At 36.3% G+C, this 20,990-nt stretch overlaps 1 protein-coding gene across 4 annotated transcripts in view; it reads right to left on the minus strand.

Moving 5' to 3' along the window:
• LOC106882864 (uncharacterized) overlaps window positions 1-20,990 on the minus strand; it is a 114,270-nt gene that overhangs the window by 6,103 nt on the left and 87,177 nt on the right. For all 4 annotated transcript variants that reach the window (XM_089353843.1, XM_089353842.1, XM_089353841.1 and 1 more), the window contains 5 exons: window positions 20,135-20,283; window positions 11,810-11,890; window positions 8,529-8,723; window positions 2,966-3,106; window positions 779-894 (listed from right to left, as the gene is read on the minus strand). In XM_089353843.1, coding sequence (XP_089209969.1) covers window positions 779-894; window positions 2,966-3,106; window positions 8,529-8,723; window positions 11,810-11,890; window positions 20,135-20,283 — 682 coding nt within the window. The remainder of the gene's footprint in view (window positions 1-778; window positions 895-2,965; window positions 3,107-8,528; window positions 8,724-11,809; window positions 11,891-20,134; window positions 20,284-20,990) is intronic.

The raw sequence follows: 20,990 nt of genomic DNA on the forward strand, positions 1-20,990 counted from the left end.
TAAATATATTTTCATGTTTTATTTTAGTTAACTTCAAATGACATTTTACTGATAAGAGAATTGTAGTTCACTCGAAGCAATGTAGCACAAAAGTAGAAAAAGAAATGGAAAATAAAAAAGCTTTTAACAATGCAGTAAGATCTACAAAAACCTTTATATTTCAGGTGCAAAGATCCTTCTTCAGAACGAAACAGCTCCAAAAATGTCTAGCCTCATAGATTTCATTTAAACTGCGCGGTGGCTACAACCAAAATCATAACTGTTATGTCCCGCATTATGATGATGTATTTCATTGTCTTTGTGAGACTGCCCCGAACAGCATACCTCACTGACACTACTGACTGTGTCAGTCCACTATTTATTAGTAGTGGACCAGCCCACTTCTCACCAGGGGGCATCCACCGCAACAATAACTTACGCCACCAACACCATCTTCTACTACCACCATAATTACAGAAGATTTTCGACAATGTTTGTTTAAGCTTTCAATCGTCAAGATGAGTTACCTCCCCTCACTGACCACCAATAAGAGAGCTGCTTGTACTAGCAGTTGGAGAGTTGCTGCTACTGCTGCTAACTCTAATGTTGAGCAGTTTAAATAAAATAGCGAAATTGATGTAACTAGATATTTCTTGAACTGCTTCCTTCTGTGCCTGAAATATAAGGTTTTTGTGAAACTTTTTTTATTGCTAAAAGCTTTCTTTATTTTCCTTTAAGTTTACTAGTAGTTTAAAAAAAAAAAATTCCATTAATTATATTTGATTTATCAATACAATACCTATAGGTGTCTTTTGGTATATTATATTTGTTTAAATATACTGATGACAAGAACTTCTCTGGCTGCTGCATATATTTCTGTATCTCTTCTTCATAATTTTTGGATACATAGCACGTCTGAAAAATATTTATAGAATATTATTCAAATCTTTCATTAATGCATTAAAAACTTATCTTTGAAAACATTCTAGATAATGTTTTTCCCTTAGTAGGAAAGATGATAAACATTTCTTCATATTATTTGGTGGGACTAGAAATTTGAAATTGAAGAATTATAAGGAAAAGATGCATAGAGTTCACCTATTTTATTTTTCATTCACTTATTATGAAGTACTTAAAATTTCTAGTCGGTGGTAATTATGTATTTCATCCTTTTTAGAAATCACCAGCATGATTATAACCTGTGACTTACTAATTAAACAGTTTATGGAGTGAGACATTTCATTAAAAGATAGAAAATAATTTCAGTCTGGAGGAAATTCATGGAATGCATGTGCTTTTCTTTTTCTTCATAGAGTATTAATAGTTTAGCAAATGAAAAAAGAAAGCTTTTAGTGTTTACATACAAGATAATTATTCACCAAGACCTCTTCATTCCTTATCCAGAACTTCTACCCATCAAAAAATTAGGTCCCTTTTTTATTTTCCGACTGGTGTGCTTGCAGTGTTATGTCACAAAATTCTGATTTAATTACTTTAAAGATTTTGTCAGTGATTCATCATCATTATCATCCTTTAATGTCTGTTCTCCATGCTGGCATGGGTTGATAGGAGCTGGCTAGGGAGATGTCTGCACTAGACTTCTGTGTCTGCTTTAGCACAGTTTTTACAGCTGGATGCCCTTCCTAACACCAGCCACCCAGCAGAGTGGACAAAAGATTACTAATTAATATTGATTTCAAATTTTGGCACAAGACTAGCAATTTTGGGAGAGGGGATAAGTTGACCTCAGTACTCAACTAGTACTTATTTTATTGACCCCAAGATAATGAAAGGCAAACTCAAGTTCACTGGAATTTGAGCTCAGAGCATGAGATGGAACGAAATGCTGCTAAACATTTTACCCAGCATGCTAACAATTCAGCCAGCTTGCCACCTTATGATTACTAGATAATATTAAAAAAAAAAAAAAAAAAGGCTCTGATTTCTTAAATTTTGTTCTGTTTCCAAGTTATTTGGATATGAACTGTGCAACCCAGTCTGCTTTAAAATGTCTTATTCTAAGCAGAAAATAATTGCTACAATATATAAAATCAGTTATATGAAAATGAAATGCAATAAATCCTTTTGTTATATGATTAATCACTATCCTAAAAGTGATAGTGTACATTTCCAGTCTTCCATGGAAAATATGTTTGGCCATGGGGAAATATTACCTTGCCTTACCCAGGTGAGAGTCGGTAGTAGGAAAGGCACCGAGTCATAGAAAATCTGCCTCAATGAAAATTCCATCTGATTTGTGCAAGCATGGAAAAGTAGATGTTACATGATGATGATGATGATAGTGTGTTATAGGTAGGTTGCATTTGTAAAGTCAGATCATCATCATCATTTTAATGTCCACTTTTCCATGCTTGCATGGGTTGGATGGAGTTCATTTGAGGCTGATTTTCAATAGTTGAATACTCTTCCTGTCACCAGCTTTCACCTGTTTCCAAGTAAGATAATATTTCCCCATGGCCAGACATATTTTCACAGACAATGGAAATAACACTGCTTGCAAGATAGCACACTCATTTACATCTATCTTGTGATGGAGACACACAACCATGTATGTATGTGCACATGCACACACAATGGGCTTTCAGTTTCCATTTGCCAAATCCACTCTTAAGATCCAGGGATATAGCACTTGCCCAAGGTGTCACACAGTGGGACTGAACCAAGTGGTTCAGAAGCAAACTTCTTACCATACAACTACACCTGCACCAGATATTTGCATTAGTTATTGAAGTAAAGCATTTTATGGATTCATGGTATCTCTCTTCTGTTAAAATAGCAAAGAGAGAATGGTAAAGTTAAATTTCTTGACATTTCAATTTTAGAAGTCTCTCTATGAGTAGATAATAATTAACTTTGTTGACATTCAATTACTGATTTGATAATTAGTAGATTAACCATATTTAAATTAGATATGATACCACACTAGAAAATGAAATTCAATAATTAGGATTAACCTAAAAATTACCTGCTCCATAACATATCGAACAAGAATTTGCTCCAATGGTGAGTACAAAGGAAAATTGTGTTTTGCCAATCCAGATCTCAATGACTGCCGAATTTTGCCAGCACCATATGACTGAACTGATTGTCCCCCTTCAATTGCAAATCCTGTAGGTGAAAAGAGATGGAAATAAATGTCAGAACAGAAATAAATTATACAGCACATTATACTCATTAAGGGGTATTGTATACTAACAGTGAAAGAAAATTTGTAGATTTTGAGCAGCAAGAAAACAGCAAATCATATTTTGAAGCTTACATCTTAAAAGAGGCTAAATTTGATTGAAAAGATAAATTTGAATTTAGGGAGTGGGAAATGCATCATCAGGTATTTTAAAAATTGCTTTGTCTTCTATAGCCCTTATGAATGGATTTGGTAGATGAAAACTGAAAGAAGCCCATTGTGTGTGTGCATGCATATATATATATATATAATACAAATAATAAATGAGTATATGCATATATACGTACATGTATGTACATACTTACATCTACCTGTATATATAGATGCATATCTGGGTACAGGATTGCAAACAAAACGTAGACAAAATGATAAACAAGTACAGAAAACACACAGGCCACATAGAGAACATTTCCTTCATCAGCTGCCACCATTCAACACTAGTGTTTCGAAGAGTTATATATATATGAGTGAGTGGACAAACAAAAGGAAGGGCACTCTACACATTTATTGGGAGTTACATGTATTGTCCAAAACAGTTTGAATCAGATTCTGAATCATACTGTTTTGAACAACACACACACACACACACACACACACACACACACACACACACACTGTATATGCACATATATGGGTGATTGTAGATGTGTGTGAGTAGGTGTCTCTTTGTCTTAACATATATGTGATTATTGTAAACAAGTGTCACTATCATAAAAGTTTGTTCTTCATTGCCAATCTCCTGTGAAAACATGTCCAGCCATGGAGAAATATTAGAAATAGAGGGTTGATGGTGACAGGAAAGATATCTGGTTGCAGAAAATCTACCTCAAAAAATTCTGTATGTCCTACACAAGCATGGAAAGTGAATATGAAAATGATAATGATGATTTAAGACTGTTTCATTTTGTTAGCAGGGAAATTTTCTGAGTAAGAGAAACTGGAAAGATATCAATATTAAGAAGGCACCTGGGTTTGGGTTTCCTCAGTGAAAAATGAGAGTGCTTGCATCTGCTTCTGCAAGAGTGAGGTATGTAACAGTTGTAGTGGCAACTGTAATAACAAATAAAGCTTGGTCAAAACAAATCCCTAACCTCTTTTATAGTCCACTGTTATGACTGTATGAAATAATCCTTGATACTCATTGTTGGACTGGCAGACGTTTGTCTAAGTCCTACCAGTCAGATAGAGGTAATGTACTATCACTAAGCTATTCTGCTTGCCCTACAGAATGTCCGAGTAGACTGGAGTGCTTGCTCATTCAATTCTTATGAAAGTGATAAATTATTTTGATCAGGAAGTTTGGACCTGGGTTTGGAATGCTGAAATATGTTTTACATCTTCGCCTCTTGGTTTTCCAACTGGAGTAGCAAAGAATCTTCTCCACTGCAGGGCATCTGTTTCTGTCCCTCTATCATACTCTAACCTCTCATCACCTAGCACAAATGCACCCCACTTTATTCTATTCCCCATTTAGTTGAAGGGATCTTGTCTTATAAGTTGGTGATCTCACTAGCGCTGGTGCCATGTAAAAAGCACCTTTGTACACTCTACAAAGTGGTTGGCATTAAGAAGTGCATCCAGCACTAGAAACCATGTAAAAGCAGACAGTAGAACATGGTGCAGTCTTCTGGATTGTCAGCTCCTGTCAAGCTATCCAATCCATGCCAGCATAAAAAGCAGGCATTAAATGATGATAACAATGACTACCTAGTTTGAAAAATGTGTTTTGTTTTGAGTGCTATATGTGAAATTATTATTGTTAAAGTTATAAAAACATGATTACAATAAACAATATTACAGTCAACAATACAAAACTGATAAAATTATTTAATTTTTTTTATAACCTTTTTTGTGTTGATTATACTTATTGCTATATTGATTTTTTAGATAATTAAAAATAACTGATCATGTTTATAATAAGCAACAATTCTTCAATTGTTACTGACTTTATGCAGCAGCAATTGAAAATTAATTTTTCTTATCAGAAACAATACAAAGCTGGAGATTTCTATTTTAAAGAGACCTCCCCCCCCCCCCCCCCAAAAAAAAAAAAAAAACAGTAAGGAGTAGCAAGTGCCAACAGCTACACCCACTTATCATTCCCCAATCTGACATGAAATTTTCATGGTATCTGGTTTCAGATGTATCTTTCTCCTAACTCTCAATTTCCCTTGTTCAACCTGCACCTTTGAACAACTCCCCCACCTCTTTCTTCCTTCACCATCCTTCTCATGTCTTACTATATCTGGATCCAACCCTATTTTACATACTAGCTTATATTAAATGAAATATAGAAATAAAGATCAATTCTTTTGTCCCAGTGTCTTTGAGACAGATATTTATGAGTGCCACAGTCATGTTAAGCTCAGACAGGTTTCTGTTTCACACATGTACTTTAAATCAATTGATTCATTTCATGACTTACTCAGGAATTTACTACCCTGTGTGAATTCTTTTATCATTTATCTTTCATCTGTTTTAGTAATTAGACTGTGGCCATGCTGGGGCACAACCTTGATGACTTTTTAACCAAATGAATTGACCTCAAGACTTATTTATTTTGTTAAGCATGGCACTTATTCTATCGTTTTTTTCACCAAGCCACTAAGTTACTGGAACATAAACACACCAACACCAGTTGTCAAGCAGTGGTGGGGTACAAATACAGACACAAAGACACACTCATTGATATATATATATATATTACACACACACATTTATACGAGGGGGTGCTGAAAAGTTCCTGGCTTTAAGAGTATCATGAAAAGCCTGGTAAGAGGCCTAATCTTCCGAGTTCTTTTACAAGGCTTAGAAAAACTGAAGGACCAATGCAATAAGTGTATGAATCTTAGAGGGGAATATGTTGAATAAAATCATAACTATCTGATCCTTCTATATTTTCTTTTACTCAAAGCCAGGAACTTTTCAGCATTTCCTTGTGTATATATATGGCATGCTTCTTTCAGTTTCCATCTACCAAATCCACTTACAAGACTTTGGTTGGCCCAAAGCTATAGTAGAAAACTCTTGCCCAAGGTGCCACCCAGTGTATGTATGTATGTATGTATATATATATCATCATCATCATCGTTTAACGTCCGCTTTCCATGGGTTGGACAGATATATATATATATATATATATATATATATATATATATATATAAGCATATTTCTTTGTATGAGTGTATACAAATACACTCATAAACATTCACATATATTGCTGTATTTAGTTGATACATGTTTTCAGTAAAGTTGAAAATATTTCCATCTGTTCAGTTAATTTCAGCTTAAAATTGTCCTCCCTTCCCACATCAATCTAAAAATAACTTTAAAAATTAGACTGTGAAAGTCATGCTTCATTCAACATTTCAAGCTGTTATAAATTCTTTTTTATGGATTGAGGCCATAAAGGCATGTCACTCATGTTCATGCTCCAACACACAACCTGTCCCTGACAAACCTCTCTCCACCCTAACCAACCAACCACCTAAGTACATCTCTCTCTCTGTATTCCCTGTCCCCTCTATCTCTCATTCTCCCTTTGCACCCTTGTAGACCCACTTGCACACAATTGGATCTCTCCCCTACAACATATCCTCTTAACACCCCCCTCTCTCTCTATTTGTGTCCACTCACACTACATTTCCTTCCCTCTGCCTCCCAATTTCCTTTCGTTGCAATCTCCTGAACTTATCCATCCCATTCAACTTATTCAATTTTTGCTTCCATTTCATTTATGTACACCACCCTGTAACTTAAGTGGACTCCATCTGTCACCACCTGCTCCATCTTCACCATCTTTGCTCTTTCTCTCTTTCCTCTCTTGCTCCTGCTGAGCTAGCTATGTTTCTCCTCCTATTTCTGTCCTATTCATGCTCTCACCTCTCATCATCTGACACAAATCCACCTCCCTCAATGCCATTCTCAGCTTGCTAGGTGAAGGGGGTCTTGTTTTTCAAGTTATTTGGCAATCTCATCAGTGCTGGTGTCATGCAAAAAGCGCTCAGTACACTCTGCAAAATAGTTGGCATTTGGAGGGGTACCCAACTGTAGAAACCATGCCAAAACAGACAACAGAGCTTGGTGCAGTCTTCTCGCTTGCCAGTTCCTGTCAAACCTTTCAATCCATGCCAGCATGGAAAATAGATGTTAAATGAGGACGATGATGATGGATTAATTCAAAATTCTTCTTATTAAATAAACAACTATTAAGATGTGTGACATTGCAATATAAACTTTATCATTATGAAATCTCAGAAGAATTCAACATTAAAAATGTTACTTTTTTCAACTCAGTATACAAGCATATGTAAATCTACATATTGTAGGAGTAATGAAAGCTCTTTCCATTAGTGAGATTTTACATTTTTGTCGATAAAGCAATCCTAATATTGCTGCTTCATGTCTAAAAATGTACTGAACTTTTATAGTTGGGTCCCTAATCACTTTTTTTTTTACTTGCACTCATTTAAAACTCTCTCTTAACCCTTTTATTATCATATATCTGATGATATACAATGCTTTTGTTTCAATTAATTTTGAAAATAATGAAGTTAATAAAACAACTTTGTCATTATTTAACTGGAATTAGGAGCATAAATTAATATGAAATTTTAGGATTTTCGAGCGCGATCGTTGCCAGTGCCTCTGGACTGGCTCTTGTGCAGGTGGCACATAAAATGCACCATCTTGAGCGTGGCCGTTGCCAGTACTGGCCTGACTGGCCTTCGTGCAGGTGACACGTAAAAGCACCCACTACATTCTCTGAGTGGTTGGCGTTAGGAAGGGCATCCAGCTGTAGAAACTCTGCCAAATCAGATTGGAGCCTGGTGTAGCCATCCGGTTTCACCAGTCCTCAGTCAAATCGTCCAACCCATGCTAGCATGGAAAACGGACGTTAAACGACGATGATGATGGAAGGTTTTAATTTAGAACACTTTAAAACAGGAAATTTGTATAATAGAACCAGGGGTGGGCTCAGGTAAGTTGGTATCAAAAGGGTTAGGGTTCAAACCTCATAGAATATTGTTTTGTCAGAGTAAAATATCTAACTCCTTCACATTCAGATTTCTGTATCAAATGTAATACTTATTTATTCACACTGATTGGAATTAGTCATGCTTTACCTTGAAGCTTTGAGATTTCAATGATGTGATTATTTATTTTTAGAATAATATTGTAGGGTAAGTGTGAGAGGTTGGATCTGGCCAGTTTGAAGATAAAACAAATAGATTATTTTGGTTGGATATAGCCAGTTTAAATGTTAAAGGGTTAAAGACATACAACTTAACATACAATTAACATATGAATAATAAAAGGATAGTATAATAAAAAAATGTTACTTTCCATCATAAATAGGAATAACCTCCAGTCTTTCACCAATATCAACCATTATACCAGATTTGGATTTGTAGGAATAGAGAGCTGTGACAGCTTGGGTTACCATACACACTCCTTGTACATGAAACCGGTTCATCAATATTTTCATAATATTTTCCTTATCTTTTTTACTAATATTCAAAGGCATAACCAGCATGACCTTTAAAATAAAGACAGAAACATGTTATAGACTATTGTGAAAAAAAAAATGGATACAAAATAATCAAATTGGACTCATATAAATAATGAAATATTCTTTAAAAATATATTGTAATTATAAAAATTGTGGTGGGTGTGTGCTAAGAAGTTTGCTTCCTAACATGGTTCCAGGTTCAGTCCTACTGCATGGCACTTGGGCAAGTGTCTTCTACTATAGCCCCGGGTCAATCAAAGCCTTGTGAGTAGATTAGGTAGATGGAAACTGAAAGAATCCCATCGTGTGTGTGTGTGTGTGTGTGTGTGTGTGCGTGTGAGTTTGTCTTTGTGTCTACGTTTGTGTTTGCCCCCTTCTTATTTTTCTCTTTTATAACCTTGGTTTCTCTTTCATAAAATATTCCACAGATTCATGAGATATAGATGCCACTCTTATGTTCTTGCCATTGTTGGCTAGATTTAATTCAGGTAAAGAATTTAAAAAATTTGGTGTTACTTTCGAACACAGTTTCTAATACACTACAGATTCTCTGAATTTTTTTCAGACAAATTGAGACATAATGGGTTTTGGTTTAATCTCTAACTCAAGAATGACTGTAACTTCATATAATGGTTAAGATATTTGTAATATATAAAGAACTTATCATATACAGTGCTCAGGTGTACTACAACTCATCAGAAAAAAAACAAACCAAAACTGCATGAACAGTACAAAGAATATGCACAAGAAGTGAACAGCAGATGTCTATTAAAAAGAAAATATGGGGGTTAGGGGCATCAGGTGTACTGTTGGTGAATTTCAAGAAGCTTGGAAGTTTTGAAGGATGTAGTGTCCTGATAGATAACAACTGATGTGGGTAGTTTATTCCATGCTTCAGCAACTCTGAGTGTGAAAAAATGCCTCTGGAAGTCATGGATACTGTGTTGTCTGATTTTGTAAGCATGTCAATGAGTGTCAGAAATACAGAATCCAAAATGGTACCCAAAGGTTGTTGTTGGAAAGATGGTTAATAATGTGTCCATACCCAAGGAAGTAAGATGTCCAGAGTATGGTTGATACTTGATGGTGGGTATAATTCAGGAATATAAACTTCAAGTGACTCATTTTGTCTATATAATCTGACATACTGAAGATTAATTTGCCTGATAACATAGGCATTAGACAATTCCCTTCTACACACACACACTGAACACAAGCTAGAGAGATAGTTTTAAATACAGTTCAGCAACTGATAGCTTTCAATACTTTAATGTTTCGAAACCCACCTCTGTCTTTCACATCAATACATCAAGGAATAATAGTTGGGTATTGAATTATGCAGTGAGTTCATTAGGTCTGCATGAAATTGGGCATCCTCTGGGTATTATCAGGATATAAATGTGTTATCAACCTGTATTAACCAGGCTGTGAGTGTTTGTGAGTAACTTTATACTAATCAGTTGGTGAACCTTCTCTGGATGCCTGTGTGAAACAGCAACACTGTTTCAGTTGTGAGAGAAATATATATATATATGTATATATATTAATCAAAGTGTACAGAATTACATATCTATTATAGCTAATCAGTTTCATGCTAAGGGTTCAACAAAGTATTAGATAACAGCCCGATTATGTAACGTTGCACTCTTCCTCAACAACAATCGAAGGATGGTGAAAGAGGTCAGAAAGAAGTCGGAAGATTCAGGATTCAACTACGAGGTGACAGTAGAGAGGAAAGCTCATAATTGATGATCTAATGCTATCAGAATGCTGGAATTTGTCACTGAAATCCAGGAGGTCATCAACAATGATCTCAGCAAGCTGATGCATGCCACCACCTGGAAGGAAGGTGTGAATGAAAAGCTCATCAGGCAGGTGGTGCATGAGAACATTCACTACTTTTCATACAAGATGAAGAAGGGACAATTTCTTTCCAAGGCAATGCAGGAAAAGCAACTGAAGCACACCAAGAAGCTGATCAAGTTGAAACACTCACTGGAGCTAGACATGCTGTGGTTCTTCTCTGATGAGAAGAATTTCAGCCAACACCAGAAGATCAACTCACAGAATAATAGGTAGCTTTCTGTCTCACCCAAGGACGTGCTCAGAGTCATGCAGATGGAATTTCCAGTGACAATCATGAACTTTGGTGTTGTCAGTAGTGAAGGTGACACCATGCTACCCCACTTCTTCTCTGAGAGCCTCAGGCTGAACACTGATGGCTACATCTGTGATATGAGCGAGGTAGTGAAGTTCTGGATTGACTGGGTAGCTGCAGCGAGGCTGTACATATGGCAGCAAAGCTCTGTGCCCTGCCACATCAGCTGGAAGACCTAGTCCTGGTTGTTGGATAATTTCTTCAATCATACAGCACCTGACATTTGGCCTCCCAACTTGCCTGACTGCAACCTACGCAACTTGTTTGTGTGAGGCACAGTGGAATGAGAGACCAACAAATTTAGTTGCAGCATGAGAGGTAAGCCGAGGACCAGGATTATCAGGGCCTTCAAGGGTCTAAAATGGGAGATAGTGACGAAAACCTGTAGCCAGTTCTAAGGTTGCCTGGGGGCTGTCATCAAAATCAAAAGTGGGTTCATTGAGTGAGATTGACAGAACATGTCATGAAGACAAACTTACTCAAATTTGATGAATATATCACAAAAAAATAAAAACATTGTTTTAGTTTTTCCTGAGACAGTCATCAAGCAAATGAATACTCCACACCCTGTATATACATACACACCTATACTTGTACATTATCAATCAATACACACACACATATTCTTTTAAGTGGTAGGAGAGAATATAGATTGCTTTTTGTAAACAGATGCAAGCAGCACATAACTCTACCATTTGATTCTGAGTAAATGCTGCCTAAATGTTTGTTTTGTAACTTATAGAATTATGAAGATGTATCCTCTAGAAAATGATAAAAACATTACACTGATGAACAATGTGGCTTTTGATAGTTTAAAATTTATCTTCATTATGTGTTGATCTAATTCCTACTCATTGTTATCAAGCAATGATATAATTCCTAACGATAACATAAAACAAATTATAGTTTACATAAATTTTCACTCATTTAGCAAAGGAAGGTTGTAATTTCTTACTTGATAGTCTGGAGGTTTTATTTTCAAATCCTGGAAGATAGCTGTGAAAACGGATGGAAAGATGTCATATTCAATTTTGAACTGAAATATAAAAAAGATTTCAACAATTTTAATCATTTCAATAATCAAACAATTTGAAGAGAAAAATCTAACATTCAGGACTTTATCAGAAACTTAGCACCAAATAAAATTACAAAAAAAGCAATGATTTTTACACAGACACTTGGCAGAAGCTTGGCTCCAAGCAAAATAAAAAATAAGCAACGACTTTTATACAAACACTGGATATGCACGAAAAATAACTTCACATACATTTTACGTATGTTTAAATAGGTAAATTACATTCAATACAGTCTGTTATAAAAACCAAATTCTTAAAAAGTCAAATCAGAATGATTCATTTTTCTCAATAAAAGAGAATATTACAAAAGAAATTAAAGATATTTTCCTAATATATTGAAAGTTCAAGTGCTTGTTTTTATTAGAAAAACTGCTTTGATAACTCAATGGAATTTTAACAAAATGCATTTTCACAGTTCATATTGATTTCAAATTTTGGCACAAGGCCAGCAATTGTGAAGGAGGATGCAAATGGAAAGTTTGACCCCAAAGATGCACCTCATTCTGGCCGTCCAGTCGAGTTCAATGAAGAGCGATTAAACCAACTTTTGCACGAAAATTCTTGTCAAATAACAAGAGAATTGGCAGAGAAAATGGAATGCTCCCACACTGCTATAGAGAAGCATCTTCACTCGATGGGAAAGGTTCAGAAGTATGGAGCATGGGTTCCGCATGCTTTAAGTGACAACAACAAAAATTAACGAGTCACAATCTCCACTGGTTTGCTTGCTCATCACTGCTCAACTCATGGACACAAGCAACAATTTCTTTACCGAATCGTTACTGGCAACGAAAAATGGTGCTTGTACATCAATATGAAGCAGCGTAAGGAATGGCTTAGCCCTGGTAAACAAGCGACACAGCACGTGAAACAAGATCTTCATTCGCGTAAAACAATGTTGTGTGTATGGTGGGACTAGGAAGGGATTATTCATTATGAATTGCTTGAATGGAACCAAACAGTCAACACAGAACTTTATGTTCAACAAATGGAACGACTCAACGTGGCTATTCAACATGGCATTCTTGTCATCCATTAGCCTTCACCCTTTTCCAAACAAGGTAATATTCTCCATAACTAAACATAATTTTTTTGCATGGAAGCCTGGAAATAAACAAATCATTTGAGTAATGGTAATGCTCATTTATTCTTATCAAGTTTATCCACACACATACATATACTTACAAACCAATTCAGAATACCACAGACTTCAAGAGCTGTCTGTCTTGACTTAAGCAAAAGAGTCTTGCTACTTTGCTTGAATTTTGCAAAGGAAAAAACTTAAATAATTCCAATGGAAAACACAAATGGTAGATTCTTTCATCGTAAATAGCAAATGAGGGTTCAGTAAAAGAAAGCAGTAATTATGTTCTTTGGATACACATGAGTGTCATGAGGTCTGCTGGTGCCTTGCAAACCTTTTTGCATATGGAACAAATTGAGGATGCAGTTTGCTTGAGTGCTTCTGGATCATTTACTACATGCTTTCTAGAGTGGATGGGAAGGCCTGCTTTACTCTGTGCCACAAAACCACAATGACAGGTCATGTTTTCATTTGGAGGAAAGTGTGCCTTCATGTTTGCATGAAATAAGTCCTGATGTTGGAGTTGACTTTGCTCAAATCTTTGAACTGTGTAGAAGCATAAGATACATGTCTCTTTCAGACACTAAGACACACACACACACAAATATATACTTTCATCAACGTAAATCTTCATTAAAAGCTGGATGTTCATAGTCCCCACTTCCTTTCTCTTTCACTGTAGCCAAGCCATTTCTATAGAGTTTTCACTTACTGATGGGACATGAGAAAATTAGATAGCTCATCCATTGCTATTTTGCTCCCCCACCTTACAACACTAACACTTGTTTATATATTTAACCATCTCTCTCTTAGATAACTGTTCCTTGGTTAAAAAGTTCTCTCTGCCTCTTGATTCCATTAAATTTATACTATGTATCTTGTGTGCCCTTCACAAACTTTTTTCAGATTTTGTACTTGAGAAGATACATCAAACTAAATAAAATTGTGGTTGTCGTTGCATAGGGCATGTCCCCTACATCTCTCTTCAGCTGAGCAATCCTAATCTTGTGGGCTCATGGGTGCTGGAGCCACAAAAAAAGCACCCGTGCTGGTGCCAAGTATAAGTATCCTAGCTGGTGCTGTGTAAAAGTACCCAGTACACTCTGCAAAGTGGTTAGTGTTAGGAAGGGCATCCAGCAATAGAAATCATGCCAAAACAAACATGGAACCTGAGTAGCTCATCAACTGGCCAGCTCCTGTCAAACCGTCCAACCCAAGCCAGCATGAAAAACCAATGTTAAATGATGATGATGATGGTGCTGCTCTATAAAAAGTGTCACCTTGTAACTTCTTTCTTTCTATCTAACAGATATTTAGTCATGTTAGTCTTTCTCCTGTTCCTACTTAACATCCTTAGTCTCATAAATTTCATTAGCTTAATTCTCCATGAAGCACTTTTTTCTCCTAGTGCATCCAGCTATCTCTACGCTCTCCACTAATTTCGATAAATCTTTCTCAATGCCCTCCCTTGAAAGCTTCCATTATCTTGATAGTTACTCTTAAGAAATACTGTTGGAGACTGCCCACCCCAACCCTTAATCTCCATATTTATACATACTATTATTGGTTAATGTATCTCCCTTACCTACCACAGTTTCTTCTCATGTATATGCCACAGCATGTTTTGCCTATATCAATATTTATAAATATATTGATATATTGTAAATATATTGTTGCTAACACTAGTCTACAACAAGCAAAGCTCCATACTTGAACACCTGGTGTTTATTAATAATATTTATAAAATAATTGTAATGGACTTTTTGTGGTTTGTTAGGGCGTGGTAAATTATAGCATGTGAACTACAAGATAAAAGCATCTAGCCATGTATAAGACAGTTAAATATTTTTCCTTTAAACTGCACAGAAAAATGGCCTCTTATAAATGAACTGAGTCATAATGACTGCACGACCTAGTAAGGAGTATTATGTGTTAAAAGTATAATCTAATAAATTCAAAGTTTTAAAGTGTGATGCAAATTTTAACTAAGTAATTATATTTAGCTAGTTTGTGGTCAGTAGAACTTCCCCTGTACTTGCATAGATTTCTTTTTGGAGATGTCACTCTTTTCCTTTGGCATATATAATATGTCAAGATAGAAAATAGCCCAAGCCTGAATACACTATTGCCACTTTCCCAACAATAGCTTTCTGCTTCAACTGTTCCTCTAATATCTACAACTCTCTGAAAGGACTCCACTATAATCTCATTTTTATCAGTTCTTAAAAGAAGAAAAGCAAAGGAGATCTGGTAGTTTTGTGGTTGGACCTTGCAAACACCTACACATCTACGGTACACAAACTGGCAGAGGAGACTCTTTTGAATCCACAGTGTTCTCAGCAAGATCAACGACTTCATTCTGAATTATTAAGGCAACTTCTTGATGATAGTTTTGGATGCACAGATGAGAGTTAATGCAGACATAACTGTGAGGTCTAGGAGCTTTTTCCCTTCTTGGGCTTAGTCTCACTGCTTGGCACCTTCTGCAAGTGTCTTTTACTATAGCCCCAGGCCAATGAAAGCCTTGTGAATGGATTTGGGAGACAAAAATTGAAAGAAGCTCATTGTGTGTGTGTGTGTGTGTGTGTGTGCGTGTGCGTGTGTGTGTGTGTGTGTGTGTGTGTGTGAAAGGAGGTAATGGGCTTTGTAAAATGCCTGTGTTTGAAAGGGGCTACAGAAATTTGTGAACTACTTTTGGTGTATGTTAAACTAAGGTATGTGTTGAAATAACTAATGTATCTATATATCCTACCAATATGTCTGTCTATTCTCTCTTGTCTTGATTTTAAGTTTGTCTATCTGAACTAGTGCATCAATTCTGTCTTGTCCAATATATCTGCATGTACATCTATATTTGTCAGTATACAAGTTACAATCTTCTTGACATAGCTTGTGTGTGTGTCTAGTGTATTATCTTGATGGTCATCAATTTACATAGTTGTTTTTTTCCCCATACTATCATAGGTTTTGCCACCAGCTGCAATTCTTCCTCTTATATATCAGTGTCTATGCATGTCTATTTATCTATTTGTCTATCTACTTGTTTGTCTCTCTTACTTTCGCTATTACATTTTCCATTATTTTCTCTCATTCTTTTCCCTTATATTTTTGTTTCTCATCTGTTAAAGACGAAAAAGGTTATTCTGAAAATACTATTCTCTGATAAGCATCGTCCCCGGATATAAATCTCCCCCACCACTGCAATTTTCCCTCCAATTTTTTTTGCTGTGAATAGAAATTTTGTCTTTCTTTGTAAAGTATATGCACATCTATACAAGCAATCAGATCTAAGCAAGCATTGCTCAAATTTCTTCAATAAAATGTATCAGATTTCATCTGCATGCATTTAATTTTTTAGGTACGAGTTGTAAAGCATATGTGCATGCAGAGGTGCATAGCTTTGAATACTGACCCTCCCCCTCATCTCACCTCACCCCACCCATTGATCTTTGTACTGAGTCTATGTTAGCATCACTCATAGAAAATCTACCTCAATGAATTTTGTCTGACCCATGCAAGCATGGAAAAGTAGACACTAAAGTGATGCTGACATAGACTCAGTACAAAGATCAATGGAGGAAGGGGTGAGGGGCGAGGTGAGTAGTGTTCAAAGCTATGCACCTGTGCCCTTCTTGTCATCAACCCTGAAACAAGCCAGCAAAGTGATATTTCCCAATGACCTGACATGTTTCCATGGAAGATTGGAAACAATAATACATATATACATTCACAACTGTGAGTGTGACTGCTTTACAAGTGATAGTTACTGACTAATATCTAGATAAATGCACACACACATACACACACACAAACATACATGTGTGCATGTGTGTGTTGTGATATGGGATGAAACGCATTGTGGTATTTATTCCAGCACTTGGTGTTTTGAGTTCAAATCCTACTGAGGTCAACATTGCCTTTCATACTAGTACTAGCATAGGGAGGGAGGCTAGTGGAAATGTTAGAGCATCAGATGAAATATTTGTTTTGGTTTTTTGCATTCTGAGTTCAAATCTCACCAGATCCTACGTGGGTAGTAAATTTAATCTGTAACCCAGTTTAACACTTGTACCTGGCAACTGGCATTCCTTTAGCAGAATTCACTCTGTTGCACACAATCAGGCCAGGTCAGTGGTTTGAGGATACTTTCTTCTCACCTGTCTCAGAGGTCCTGTAATAGATCATGGGCGCTGCCTTTCTCTACTAATTTATAGTTAAAAAATAGTCTTGTATAACTTAGAGCAGTGTCAATATCACTGTAGCACAGAAGAGGGAGTGCATTGGTTAGTGTTGATTGCATTTGAAATCACAAGTTGATCAGTGGAGTAACTAGATTAAATGATTTTGTTTTTGGTTAATGTTACTTCTGCAAATATAAAGGATAATACTTTGCAGGTGTAGGCATGGCTGTGTGGTAAGAAGCTTGCTTCCCAACTACATGGTTCCAGGTTCAGTCCTGCTGCAAGGCACCTTGAGCAAGTGTCTTCTACTATAGCCTCAAGCTGACCAAAGCCTTGTGAGTGGATTTGGTAGATGGAAACTGAAAGAAGCCCATTGTGTATATGCATGTGTGTGTGTGTGTGTGTGTGTGTGTGTGTGTGTGTGTGTGTGCATTTGTCCCCCATCAAGCCACCAAGAAGCCTGCTGTATGTATATATCTACGTGTGTGTCTTTGTGTTTGTTCCCCCACTTGACAACCGGTGTTGGTGTGTTTATGTCCCTGTAACTTAGTATTTCGGCAAAAGAGACCAATAGAATAAGTACTAGGCTTAAAAAAATAAGTAAAAGAACAAAAGAATAAAAACCATTGCATTGTTGAGGCCATGATGGGAGATTTGCCTTCATGTATTGTTTAATTTACAAGGAGAATTTTGTATATGAATGTAGACAGTTGCATACAGACTGCCTTGAATCACTGGAGAACTGAACAAAGGGCCTTGTGGTATTTGTTCTGACTCCTTACAATCTGAATTTAAATTCTGGCACAGTATTCTTGCTCTTTCATCCATTTCAATCAAGTACTAGGGTCAATCTAATCAATGAATTTCCCCAGCACCCCTGAACACTCATACAAATTTACAAAATTGTGCCCATGTTAGAAACTATTATTTTTCAAAGCTAGTTGGCTTTTGACACTTGACTTAGAACGTCACTATATAATGATTTTAAAATTTACTGTTTTGCAGCCATAAAAATTCAAGATGAGGAAAATATGACTCACATATTATAAATATTATATTCCTCATCTGTTTATCCATGAAGTGCTGATCATTTAAAATGGATGGAACTTGCAGAAAAGGAGACCTAAGAAGACATGGGATGAAGTATTGAAGGCTGATCTCAAGACACTGAGCCTTATGAAGGAGATGACTTTGGACTGAGATACCTGGTGCATTGCTGTACTCAAGAAGACCCTTCTGTTACAGCAGAATTGATACTGGTGCTGGTACCACATAAAAAGCACTGGTGCTGGTGCCATGTTAAAAGCACCCAGTGCACTCTGTGGAGTGGTTGGCATTAAGAAGGGCATCCAGCCATAGAAACCGTGTCAGAACAAACAATGGAGCCTGGTCCGGCCCCTGGCCTTACAAGTTCCGGTTGAACCATCCAACCCATGCCAGTATAGAAAACAGACCTTAAGTGATGACGATGAGATATATATATATATATGTGTGTATGAGTGTATACATATATTAATGTATGTATAGCTGTATATGTGAGAATGTTTGTGTATACCGTTGTGTAGACATCTTGTGATGGTTGTAAATGAGCATCATGATCGTCATACAAATGAGATTGTTCATTTCCAACCTTTTATGAAAAACATGTCTATCTATGGGAAAATACAACGTTGCTTAGAAACAGGTCAGAGTTGGTGACAGGAAGGGCATCTGGCCAAAGAAAATCTGCCTCAATAAATTCACCTGACCCATGCAAGTATGGAAAAGTAGTTGTTAATTGATGATATATGTGCATGTGCATTTGTGTGTGAGCACACATACACACACACACACACATATATAATGTCATTGCCTTCATTCTTGGTCACTCTCTCTCCCTCCTTCTCTTGGTCTTCCCTCCGGCTAGGTAACCATCTATCTCCTTTACAGCAGCACACCTGTTCTAATCCCTCTTTCTCTTTCTCTGGCTGGGTAACCATGTACCTCCGCTACACCTAGATACCTATTTCTGTCTTTCTGCCACACTCTAACCATTCATCATCTGACACAAGATCACCTCCTCCAATAGTCCCTCTTCTCTCAAAGATTCCTTGTCTTGCAAACTTACTTGGTGACCCTGCCAGTGCTGGTGCCACTTAAAAAGAATCCAGTCCACACTGTAAAGTGGTTAGCATTTCGAAGGGCATCCAGCTGTAAACACCATGTCAAAACTGACCTTATCTGTGCTAGTGCCACATAAAAAGCACTCATCCCACTCTGTGGGGTGGTTGGTGTCAGGAAGGGCATCCAGCTGTAAAAACTGTGCCAAAACACACAGAAGTATGATGCAGGCTTCTGCCTGGCTAATTCCTGTCAAACCATCCAACTCATGCCAACATGGAAAGATGATGTTAAACAATGATGATATATATATATATTATATATATATATATAATAGCATTAGGAAGGGCATCCAGCCACAAAAACCATGCCAAAACAGACAATTGGAGTCTGGACAGCTCTCCAGTTGGCCTACTCCTGTCAAATCGGCCAACCCATGAAAAGCAGACATTAAACGATGATGAAGATGATGATGATGATGATGATGATGATATATATATATATATATATATATATATATATATATACACACATATTATATACAAACAGAATTTGTGCTTATGCACTGGAAAAATATATCCTTGAAATTTAAGGTAAGGCTTTACATACACGCTATGCAGCTCACACACAAAATGAAAATGGCTTTCTTATATTTACCTGTGTTAAGGCATGTATACATGTGAGAAAAGCTCACATGTAAACATGTGTGTGTGTGTGTGCATGTGCACCAGGTTGTTTATAAAAAAATGCTTTCCTTAAAATGTGAGCATCCACTGTTTCATTCCACATCCTCCTCAATTGAATGTTGGCAATAAAAGGTATTACAGTGAATATCTTACCTTATTTACTTTGTCCGAAAGTCCAAATAAATGTATGATCTTTGAAGAAAGACGATTCTTGGGTTTATAAGCTTCAAATCCAACAAAATGTTTCTTTTCAGAATGGTTTACTGCAACAACACTAGGGAAGAAGATCTGAGGCAAAGTGACTGTAACAGAAAGCGGAGAGTCAATGAAGCTTTGGAAATGTTTGTCTGTGAATATTGAGGGGGAAAAAAAACTGCATAAAGTCTGAGCATATAAAGAAACTAACAAGTAAAAGAGTATCACTTAATTGGCTGAAAGAATATCAGGAATTGCAACAATTTAAAAACCTGCTCAAGCTTATGGTACATAAACATCATTAAACAAAAATACAGAAGTTACAAATCATATTATATGAATTTAGTAATAATTAGGCCTTAGGGAAATTAAGTTCCTCGGATATTCATTTAAGAAGAGATAGGTTTTTCTGAATTGGAAACTGCATAATTGATCTATATGTCAGCTTATAGATTAATAAATCTAATTTATGAATGATTAATTGAAATTAGAAGAGGAGGCATCTAACAGTGATTCACTACCAGACTGGAGGTACTATCCAAATCATATGAATAAAATGATAATCTGAAAAATATCAAAAATCAATTCAATTTTGTTGATTATAATCAAAACAGAAAATTATCACATCATTTTTTATTGTTCAGTTTGGACGGTGTTTTACAGCAGAATAAGCTGGATATATATATATATCACAGTATTGATCAGACCATCAGATGCTGTGATAAACCATTGGTCACAATGCACTTCCAATATTGTCTTGATTGTGCCATTCTTTTCCAGCTTGATCCAAATTGCTTGACTAAATCGTCTTCCC

The sequence above is a fragment of the Octopus bimaculoides genome, chromosome 6, assembly GCF_046866305.1.
Source record: "Octopus bimaculoides isolate indiv1 chromosome 6, ASM4686630v1, whole genome shotgun sequence".
Taxonomy (NCBI): domain Eukaryota; kingdom Metazoa; phylum Mollusca; class Cephalopoda; order Octopoda; family Octopodidae; genus Octopus; species Octopus bimaculoides.